Genomic DNA, 11,558 nt, shown 5'->3' with positions numbered 1-11,558 from the left:
CTGAGGGCTCCACACTCACATCCCCTCCAGTGCAAGGTCAGACTGACCGCAGCTGGGCAGCCGGCCACACGCACACATGGGCTCTCAGTGCCAGGAGAAATTCTAAGAGGGCTGTGGGTTTGCTGTCCTTTTGTGTTTGTTTCTTTATTTAGTGCTTATTTAAGTTTGTAAACCTTTTCTGAGTTAAAAGGGGGAAATGGTATAGGAAGGTGAATTGTGGCCCAACATGGAGAGAGAAGCTTTAACCGCTGGGATTATCCAAGGATGAAAGCAGTTGCTTGAGGAGAGCGTGAACAGCCCTGAAGGTGCTCATCCAGGGGCTTCAGAACAAAGTGAAGAGTGTGTGTGTGTGTGTGTGTGCGCGCGCATGCAGGCACTTTAATGAATGCTGAGTGAACGTCACTGCCTTTCTGAGACATAGAAGAAACTCCAGCCTGGGAGTCTGGAAGCCTGGTTGTCTTGCGAGCTTAGCCACTAGTTCCCTAGGTGACTAGGGGAAATAAGATTGGGACATTTCCTGTCCCAATATTACCTTCTTCATCTATAAAATGGGTTGAACCTATTCTTAAGGCCCCTTCTGGCCACAGTGACCTATAGACATCATTGTGGTCCCCGCTCACTTTCCAAAGACCTTTCCTAGCCTGGAATTGGTCTCTGTGGGGGGGGCTGTCCAGGTCAGCCTTGCATTCGTGTGACAAGCGTAGAATCAACAGTGAGATCCCCTAGCCAAGGCGCCCACAGTATCACACGTGTCTTGTGTATACCGTTTATTGCTGATTCTGTGCACCAAATCTGTTACAAGCGGCATCCAGGAAAGACAGACCCCCAAACTTGCCCACCAGGGCTCACACTCTATAAAACCTCGCGGGCCTAGAAAGTTCTAAATGCATCACCAAGCACCTGGGACTATTTGCAATGATTCTTTAAGCGAGGCAAAATTGATCTACTTTTGAAGGTAGCACGAAGGTAACAGGTTTGTGAGAACAATCTCTCCTTAGGTCAAGGAGAGAGCTCACACTGGGAGGAGTTTGGCCTGGAGGAGTGTCTGCCTCATGCCTCTCTGAACCACAGCGAAGACCTGATCCCCAAGACCACCACCGGCTCCCCAACAGCCCCGATTCAGTTCCGACTGTGGGATCTGTAGGCTGAATTCTTTGAGTGATTCATAGCTAAAGGCCGGGCTACCTCCAGTGTCTCTTTAGCAACTCTAGTTATCTAGTTATCTCTAGCTGTCTGCTCGCCACAAGCTTCCTGAGTTTGGAAACGATTCCCATCACTGCATTACACAGACATCTGTGACAATTGTATTGGTTCCCAGGAAGAGTTCTGAGAAGGGTGTTTTGCCTTTAAATTCTAACGAGGAGGAACGATATACACTTGGCCCAACAGTTCCCTTGAGAGAAGCCAGTTTTCCTTTAACGGGTGGATGAGTTTAATTTTTTCCTGTATTCACAAAGCGTTGGATCCACACAGTACCAGGTGAGGTTCCAATGGCTAAGACTATGGTATGGGGAGCAACAGGACAGTGACTCCCGTTTTCTTTGGTTGTGCAAAGCTTAAAGAGAGAAGGTAAAGCCACAGCCTACTGAATAATGTTGCAGAAGACAAGTGGTTTTAGACCCTCTCACATGTACTACTCATGCACAGGGGTGCTGTGAGGGTTAAAAAGAAAATGGCTATTAGGTGCTTTGAAGGGTATCCACGCACAGTAAGCATTTTTGAAAAACAGTGGTTCTAATGGGCTTTTATTATCTTTCCTCCAACATTGACCCTCCACTCCAAATGGAGCACTGGCAAGGGGAACTAGAAGCCAATGAGCAAAGGGGGAAGTGAACTCAACTTTTGGGGGACCAAGCAGCTCACTCCAGCCCCAAGAAGTGAGCAAATGCATCATCCTGTTGGAAAGGAAACTCCACCCACATTTTCTGGCAGCTCCCTGACCAGACAACGTGGTTCAGAAAGACCAAAACGCCTGCCAAGGAAGAGGAGGCCCAGTGGCTCCTTCCAGTCCATGCTGATGGCAGAAAGGAACAGGCAAGCTCAGAAGGTCAGGCAAAGGGTCCACCACCCCCACCCAGGGTGCTCCTGTGGGGAGTCATCTGAGGACAGCTGCCCTCAGGCCACGTGTGATATCCTGGGCCAGAGAGGAAGATATTCCAAGGTCATGGCCAATGCCATCAATACCCAGGGGTTCTGGGTTCAGCTTGGCAGGGCACACTGGATGAAGAGGACTCCTTCCTCGCCTCTCTGCCATCTCTGGCCCACTTGTACCCTTGCACAAGGAGACGTTGGAGCCTAGTTACAAGGAGCATCTTGAGGAATGCAGTGCCAAACCATGCTTCCTGTCTGGAGGAGAGCAAGCCAAGCTTCCCCTTTGGGCCCCAGGATCAATATGGCAGGCCACCATCAGTGGAATGATGCCCATGCCCCAAGTTCTGGACTCACGTCCTTTTGGACCCTGGCAAGCCTTGATACATGTCCGCCAGGTGCTATAAATAATTTGAAAACATTTTGGAGACCCAGATTCACCTTGGGGATACTATGTCTTTTGCCTTAACGGGGCCCCATCTCTCCCACATTCCCTGTGACAGAGAGTGAAAAGCTACAAAACGCACAAGTTCTTACACACTCGTTTTGTTGGGACCTTTCAGCATCACGCTGTTAAGGCCCAAGGGAATTTCTTATTTGTCTCGTGGGGCAGAGGGAACTAGTAAAGGCCAGTCAGGATTGATAGCAGATTTCCAAGTCCCTGTAGTGTTTGATGCGGCTCTTTCCTGGGCAGACACAGACACGTGAAATTCTCCATTTCACTGTGTCTACTTCTAAACTGGTATACCAGGTGTCCAGAGAAAGACATGCACTGTCCTGAGTGTACTTTCTTTACCAGTGTGAATATATATGTAGCAGGAAGGATGGCGAGGGCAGATATTCATGTGACTGCAACTCTGGACCAAACAACTCAACTCTTGTAACCAGACCACAGGCAGGGAGAGGCTCCACAGAGGGCCCTGATCCGGTGTGACCTATCTGTGTACCCATGTTGCCTGCTGTGTATAAGAATGCTGAAATTCAGTGTCTAGCTGACTGTAATGTCGATGGAGAATTTTACCACAACCAGAGGGATTGCTGGGTTCCATTACACTTGGCTGTCCAATGAAAGGATCTCATCTCTGAGCTATTTCACTTTCCCAAACGGAGAGTGGAAATTAAAAACAGATATAGGCATATCATGCCCATAAAAGGCCCAAGCAGAGGAGCCTCCAATGAACAACAGACAGCTTGTTGGCAGGGTAGGGTGTGTGGTTGCATGGGACTCTCTAGTTGAGATGTCTCTGACCTGGCCAAGCCTGGTGCTTCAAGGTCTGGGATTTAATACAATTTCCCGTCCAGGCCAGAGTGTACCTACATCTTCTCCTCCAACCCTGGCAGCTGGGCCTTTGCAAGGGCTGGCTGCAGGGGGAGGGCAGTGAGGGGCTCATCCTGACCCATAGGGAGCCAGTTCCCAGGTAAGTTCATGCCACCTCCACAGGCCCCAGTCTTCTCCAGTAAAAGCTCAGGATGGAGGATCCTGGCGATGTCTCGTTTCTTAAGTTGGGTGCTGATCACACAGGTGTGTAAATTTTGTGAAAATCCATCAAACTATACACTATCATGCTTTTCTGTATGTATGTTACACTACCATAAAAAGTTAAAAGAGAAAAATCCTGGGGGTGAACACAAGGACCCCCAGGCACCAAATTGCTTTCTCCATCCAGTACCGATAAGCTGATTTTCAAGTTTTTCTGGGGGGCGGTGAGAAATTCTACATGATTTTATTCCTTAAAGGACTGAAATTTTCAAAGCAAATTCGCAGTTCAGAAATATCATTCTCTAAGCGGCTAAACTTGTTGCACCGGTGCCTTTCTTCCTTTTCTAGATAAAAATCACAAGAGATGCTGAGGGTAGTCCGGCCTTCAGGACCTGAACAGCCTCATTTTTCCCTTCTCTCTTTCATAGCATCCTGAAAGCCAGGGCACTTGGCAGTTCTTAAGAGATCAGCTAAATGGTTTGAAGCCTTCTTCGAGGAGATAAGTCACCTTGCCTTCAGGAGTAGGAAGTGAAGGGAGACCTTTCATTGAGGGGACAGGGTAGAGCCATGTCACAAACAAGAGTAGCGAAGAAGGGGAATCAACTTACATAATACTTGGGAGCGGGGCTGTCCCGGTGGAGAACCATTGCCACAAAGTGGCAGGTGTGTAATAATTGCGTCTATAGAGGTTGGCAGGGGTACAGACGCAGGGAAGGTGGTTTTTGGAGGAGAGCTGGTGACGCTCTAGAGGAGGGGCTTTCTCGAGAGAAGCCCAGGGATGTGAATTGGGAACACCGCAGGGTTTTTGCCACAGTGGGTTAGGTCTCCCTGTTGGTAAGAAGGCTCTGCAAGAACCTCTTCTATAGGAGAACCAGGCAGGTCAGGAAAAGGTGGGGACACCTTTCTCTCGGGGATCAGAGAGAGGGGGAGCAGGGGATGGCTCTGTGGACCCAGGGGTGGAGGCGGAACAACGAAATCCCGGATCCTCTGGGGGTCCCACGGTTCCCCAGCCCTGTCTCCAGCCTCTGCCTCTCTTAACACTCATTGGATGCCTTCATCTGCATCAGGACTGCATGGCTCCTCTTCTTGCAGAAGCAACAGCAGATGCAGGCAGCCAGGGAGCAGGCCAGGGCGATGATGCCAATCACAACGGCAGCAACGGTCAGCCCGCTCTGGGCCTGGGTCATGCCCCCCGTGTCACGGCTATCGGTGGTCTCGGTGGTGGTCAGACTGGTGAAGTCAGTGGTGGAGGAGACGCAGGTGGTGTCGGAGTAGCTGGGTGTCTCTGGGTGGGTGGACACCTCGGGGACCACTGAACCCTGGACACTGGAGACAACAACATTGACATGGATGGTGATGAGGGACTGGCCTCGGACATTGGCTGGGCTGAAACACACCGGGGGGGTGTCTGTCCCCAGCCTGGCCTTGTTGAGTAGGAGCCAGCTGTGGAGCGGAAGGATGTCTGAGTCACACCTCCAGGGGTTGTCATAGAGCCGCAGCTCACACAGCTTCCCCAGGTGATCGAAGATGCCCAAGGGCAGGTTCTCCAGCTGGTTGTTCTGCAGCTGGATGGTCATGAGTTCATTGGCGTTGGCGAAGATGTTGCCCGGGAGCTGTCTGAGGCGGTTGTTCTGCAGGGAGATGTTCTGCAGATTGGCCAACGTGCGGAAGACACTCCCGTCCAGCTCCTGCAGCACATTGGTGTGGAGGGACAGCTCCCGCATCTCCACCAGCCCATTGAAGGCATCCGGAGAGATGTAGCTGATCTGGTTGTGGCTGAGGACCAGGACCTGCAACTGGCGGAGGCTGCTGAAGACATTGTCCGGGAGGGAGGCGATGTGGTTGTCATAGAGCCAAAGCTCACGCAGGTTGTGCATGGGTCCAAAGATGCCCGGAGCGAGCTCCTTCAGGGAATTCCCGAAGAGCGTGAGCCGGTTGAGCTGGGGCAGCTGCATGAAGATGCCGGAGGGCAGCTGGGAGATGTGGTTGTTGGACAGATAGAGCTTCTGGAGGTTACGGTTGTTGTGGAAGAGGCCAGGAGACAGCATACTAATCTGGTTCTGCTGCAGGGCCAGCTCCTGGAGGTTGCCAAGCCCGTCAAAACAGCCCATGGGGATGTCTGAAATCCTGTTCTCATACAGCCGGAGGACCTGGAGGTTGCTCAGGTGCTGGAAGACCCTGGGTGAGAGGTGGGTGAGGCTATTCTTGCCCAGATTCAGCTTGACGAGGCCCACCAGGTGGTCGAAGGCCCCGTCGGGGATAAACTCCAGGTGGTTGCCGTGCAGCTGCAGCTCCTTGAGGTTGCTGAAGTGGGTGAAGTGAGTCGGCTGGATCTGCACCAGCTGGTTGCTGGACAAGAGGAGCGACTCTAGGTTGTCCAGGCCCTGGAAGAGGCTGACGGGCAGAACCTGAAGCTTGTTGTTGGCGAGGCTGAGGTAGCGCAACGAGCCCAGGTTACGGAAGGCACTGGGCGCGATGTGGGACAGCTCATTCTTCTCAATCCGCAGGGCGATCAGGGCCGAGATGTTGAGGAACGGGGATTCGTTGAGTTCGGTGATGTGCGTGTTGAGGATCTGCAGGCTCATGGCGTTCCAGGGCAGCGGGGCGGGTACCACCACGATGCGCGCCCCCGTGCACTCCACCTGGGAGGCCCTGGAGCAGGTGCACTCTCTAGGGCAGCCATGGTTGGCCCAGCCCACAGCCCAGGCTTGGCAGCCCACCAGCAAAAGGAGATAATGTTTCAGTGGCATGGCCTCTGCAAGGAGAGAAAGGGCACGAGTCAGGACTGCCTCACTGACGCTTCAGCTGTTTTTAAGCCATCGTCAACCTTGGGTGCCAAACGCTGGCTTGCCTTTGAACCCCATCACCACATACCCACCTCATGCTACCTGTGATCTGGTCTGCAGCCTCTTCGTTTTCCCCCAGGCCTTCCTATTTCCACGCCTTTGCCCAAGCCATTCGCCCCACTTGGAGGGCTCTTCATCCTCACCCAAATCTTCCCCACACGTCTAAGTCTAGCTCACAGGCAGTCACCTCTAGGAAGCTTTCCAGGATTTCATGAGTCAGCTTTAGTTACCCTCCCGTGCAGGTGATTTTCCCAACTTCCATTATGGCCTAAGCCATAGCAGCCACACGTGGCATTCACTGTGTCCCCGTCTGTCTCCTCCACTAGTCAATAGGCTTTGCAAGGGCAGGGATGTTCGTGTCCCGTCCCTGTGAGCTCCTTAAGTCAGGAGCCGTATCTTATCCACCTCTGCGTCTCTCAGAGCACCTGGACTTGCTAGTTGAACGTGGCTTCCTCAGGAGGAACAGATAGGACACGAGATTAAATAAACAGGGCCTGAACCTGGGGGAAGATGCTGAGGCCACAGATATGAACACCTGCGGGGAGAAGCAGCAGCAGCCAACAGAGCAGGACCACACTGCGATCTGGTGGAAAAGACTGCGGGGAAGCTCAGCCTTCCGTCTCCCTGGGCCCCGCCGCACACCGGCCAGCACTGCCCCATCACCGCCACCACCAACCTGCCCCTGTGTTAACCCTTTCACAGGGGCTTCATCTAGGTTTAATCCAAACCACCTTCCCAATAAAAGGAAACTATCCACACCACTTCGTGTCTCTCCGGAAGGGGCTGCTGTGGGTCGGCCGACGTCTGGGGTCTGCCTTCTGGGTACCAGTCCCAGTTTCCAGAAGAAACATTGGGTGGGCTTGAGTAAGTCCCAGAAAACTTAGGATGTACTTTGAGCTGAAAGCTGGTAGGCCCAGACGCTCCCGCAGACATGGTGCTGATCTGGGAATGGAGTCAAAGTCATGGAACGTTTGGTGTTTGAGATCAGGTCTATACAAATAGAAAGTGGAGATGGGGGGCATGGGAACTGGGCCCTCCATGAATGTTTAAGGACCACAAATTAGCTGTTTGACTCGAATGAAGCTTGAGGCCTCCAGGCTCAGCTTCGTCATCTGTTAAGTGACAGTGATAACCTCTGCCCCCTCCTGAGGCCGCCGTGAGGAGCAAATTGAAGAAAGGCTGTGAGAGTGTGCTCTGTGCAAACGTGTGAGCAAGTGCCAAGCTCCCCTACAATGGCCCTTGTAGACTCTTGGAGGCAGGAAGGCCTCAAGGTGCTTTTAATCTTGGCATTCTTAGTCAAGGGACTGTGGATTTCTGTGTATGTGTAGGACATCTGTAACTTCCATCTGAGATTCAAAGGGGTCTCTAACTCCCAAAGGGTTGAGACCTGCTGATCACGCATGCCCATCATTTGGGGGGAATGCAGGAAGCAGGGAAACTGAGGCTCAGAGCTTAAAGCCAGCATCTCCAGATTCCTGGATGAGAACCGTGAGTGTTACTGCAGTGCCTGTCCTTTTAATGAGCAAAAGTCCTGAGTCAGAAGAAGGAATTTCAAATGATGGCCTATAAGGCATAAACTGGCTGGGTGGAGAAGGTACTTCTCTGGCCTTTCTTTGTTCCCCTGAACTCATGGAGTCCTGAGTCTGGCCCATAACTCAGAATAATCCAGGCTTCCCAACCTGGCCTCAACTCAATGCATCCCTCCCCTGCTCCCAACAAGCTTACTCTGAGGACAGAACCCAAGTTCATCCCCCACCTACCCAGGCCTTGATTGTTGCCCTAGTTACAGCCCATCCAAGCCCTGACCTGCTGTACTTTCCATCAAGACTCAAATAAGTATGTAGAACTGTGGAGAAATGAAAGAAAAATAACAACTTGACAACGGAGTCTAGATTCAAAGGAAGGGGGCCAGATTAAGCTATGGACACATCTAAAAGAATGAACTTGTATAGATAAATGTTGGATCCAGAACTTGAGAGCAGAAAATGAACAGCTTAGAAAGGAGGCACTGAAAAAGTGACTTAACATCCACCCTTAGATGTGAGGGCGTTTTATTGATGGTAGCAGAGAAAGAAGACTGCTCACAAAAGCTAATGTGATCTTAGGCTGCATTAATAGAAGTATTAAGTATGGAACAAAGGAGGTGATCGTCTTGCTTTACACCACCCTCATCAGTCCACACCTATAATGCTGTTCTCAGTTTCACCCTGAACTTCAAGAAGGCCAAAGACAAACTGGTCTATTGAAGGCCTTCTAGAGAAGGGTAAGAGGATGGCGAGGGGATGCAGAAACCAGAACATCTGAGCATCCATTGAAGGAACTGTGGATGAATAGCAGAAAGAAGAGAAGATGTGATGAGCCTGCAAGCACTTTCTTAGTGTGCGTGAAGGGCTGCCCTGGGATAAAGCAAACAGCCTTAGTGTGGCTCTCGAGGTCGAAACTAGTACACAGAAGCTATGGGGTCACACGCATTTTAGTTCTTCACCGAAGACAGCTTGTCTGAACCGGAATGGACAACCTCATAAGGCAGTAAGCTCCCCATCCCTGAAAGTGTTCAAGCAGAAAGTAAGCAGAAACATGGTAAGGAAGCTGGAGAGAAGATTCTACACCTGGTAGAGTATTGGACTAGATGACAGCTGTCCATCAGCAAGACTTTAGGATTCTAAGGCTGAGTCCCAGGGCAAGGATATGAGAGCCATCAACCAGGACAATTGTGCCTGTGCTCCCAGGGGGTCCACGCAGACAGTTGTGGGTGTTTGCCCATCCCCTCGATATATGTGGAGAGAGATCTACCCACTGGACTGACTTACAAAATGTGAAGCATCACTCCTGGTGATGAGCCATCTAACACTTAATGTCTATGTACACTCCTATGCCCAGAATGCTTCAAAATGGTGTTGTAGCCCAAGTATTAGGGACTAAATTAAAGTGCCCATAACCTGGAAAGCCCAGGGCAGTCTCTGTCTAGTTTCCCCATCTATAAATGAGGGTGTGGGCCAAGGAACCCTCTGAAGACCCATCTCAGACCTCTCCGAGTTTGCACTCCCCAGCTGGGGAGGGGGCATCAAGCCAGCCCCAGGAAGGGCCCACGGCCAGGGGTGGTGCCTCACGTCTTGGGAAGAGGAGGAAAAAGATAACTCCCTGATGGGAACAGCTCCCTTATGGAAACAGAGCCACTGCTGTTTAAAACGAACCACACTCAGCTTAACGAATATTGCAAGAATTTGCAGATTTTCCCTTTTATAAATCCTCGTGTCTGCAGAGCCCACTCCAGCACCACATGCGCTGCTTTCCTACTTTCCAGCACTTGTTACCGCCACGGCTGGCACTGACTACGGCAAAGGATCTCCAGGGAGCCTACCCCAAACCCAGCTGCAGAGCCCTCGGGGGAGGGAGGGGCCGCAGGAGCAGGCTGGATAACCAGCCGGGCCCTTGGATATCCAGCAAGTGTGGCCGGCGTCCACGGCAGCCTGAGGCCCTCAGGAGCCCAGCACACAGTGGACTAATAGTCCACGCTGCCCTGTGCCGCTTGGCAGCCATGACAGTTAAAGACCCACAGAGCTGCCCTAATTACACCCTCCTCCTCCAGGCAGCCAAACGCGTCCTTAGTCACTGCAGCGACTTGGTCCAGCCCCTGTCTTGGGAGGGGGAGCAGCCTGGCATCTGTCGCTGGCCCAGGGAATTCACTGAGCCCACAGACACACAGAAGGACAGACAGACAGCTCACCTGGGCACTCTGACGTGGTCCCTCCCCAGGAGTGGAAGCGCTTGGACCAGGCGCTCTGGCTCTGGTCTCTTTAGCAAAAACAGCCTCTATGACTCATGGGCAAACACGTAATTAGCCTCGAAGCCCTGAGCTTTGTTGGTTGGTGGGTTGGGACTTTTGGGTTTAATACCATCATCACATCCCTGAAACACGAGGTTCCCTCGGAGGAGACGCCTTCTTATTTCAATGCCATGGAGCAAAGCTTTTGGAAAGAACCTCGGAGACGGATGTGCTACTCTGTCTTAACTCTAAGTTGGAGTGTGAGTTTAGGTAAATTCTCCAGACCTCAGTTTCCCCTATTGTAAAGACTCCCAGGGGCCCTTGGCAGCTCTGATATCTTACCAGAGACAGAAAGGAGATTTGGCCTGAAGCCCCGCCATTCCCACCACCCCCTATAGGTCACGTGGAACCACCAGCAGTGCCACCTTCACATGGAGGCTTGAGGACATTGCATCCATCTTTTCAGGCCCACCTTGCTTCCAAAGTTTTCCAGGCAGGGCAATCCCACTTGTTAACTGGCGCATCTTCACACGGCCAAGAGCCATTTCATGGATCAGGGAGGTGAGAGGGGGGCCTTAGGGAGGACCCCTCCCAGCACACCCGGGGAAACTGAAGCCCAGACAGGAAATCTCCCTCCGTGGCCTGTGCCCTCCCCGCACAGAGATCTCCCAAAACATGGCTTCATCAGCGTTGAGACGTTGCCCCGTCCTCCGAGGGAGGTGCCAGGCATGGGGCTGTGTTGTCTCCCCTGTACACAGCCGGCGTCAGCCTCAATCAAGCCGCTCCTCTCTGCACGGTCCAGCGGGTCTGAAGCCACTGTCTGAATGAGAGGCTCACTGTATCCTGACCTCCACGTCTCGCTTGAAGGGGGTAACCACTGTGTTCCCCAGATCAGTACATAAATGTCGCCTGGAAGTGCCTGGGAAACTCGCTTAATAGAACCGAACTCACAGCACTGCGGTGATGAGGATTGCACGAATTAATGCATGTGAAGCACTTAGGCTTGTTCTTGGCCCAAAATGAGTACCTGATAAATGTTACTTACAATTATTGTTCATCTTGTCGAGTAAAATCAGAATCTCTGGAGGCTCCACCCACAGAGCTCCTGATCCCTAGGTCTGGGAGGTAGGGGGAACGGCCCAGGACCCTGCACATTTAACAGACTCCCCAAGTGACTCTGATGCAGGGGTCCACAGCCCACACTCGGAAGCACCACTTGAGGCCTAGACCAGCTGGGACCCCATGCTCCTGACCTATGTCATTTACTGCCAAGACAGAGAGATTGAACCCTGGATTGGGGAGGCTGAAGGTCGGGCCATAGACAGGGTCCAGCCCCCTCTATCGATACTTCCTTCAGTGGCCCTTTCTCCATCCCTGT

General features: G+C 52.1%; 1 protein-coding gene across 1 annotated transcript; it reads right to left on the bottom strand.

Moving 5' to 3' along the window:
* Window positions 1-4,602: 4,602 nt before the first annotated feature.
* LRRC15 (leucine rich repeat containing 15) lies at window positions 4,603-6,318 on the bottom strand. Its single transcript, XM_029215540.1, has one exon. It carries the CDS (start codon window positions 6,316-6,318, stop codon window positions 4,603-4,605), a length of 1,716 nt encoding a protein of 571 aa, XP_029071373.1.
* Window positions 6,319-11,558: the final 5,240 nt, after the last annotated feature.

Source organism: Monodon monoceros, unplaced genomic scaffold (assembly GCF_005190385.1).
Source record: "Monodon monoceros isolate NGI ecotype Baffin Bay Population unplaced genomic scaffold, NGI_Narwhal_1 Super_Scaffold_11, whole genome shotgun sequence".
Lineage (NCBI taxonomy): Eukaryota > Metazoa > Chordata > Mammalia > Artiodactyla > Monodontidae > Monodon > Monodon monoceros.
Note: the sequence above shows the minus strand (reverse complement) of the source record. Positions and strands in the feature narration are given on the sequence as shown.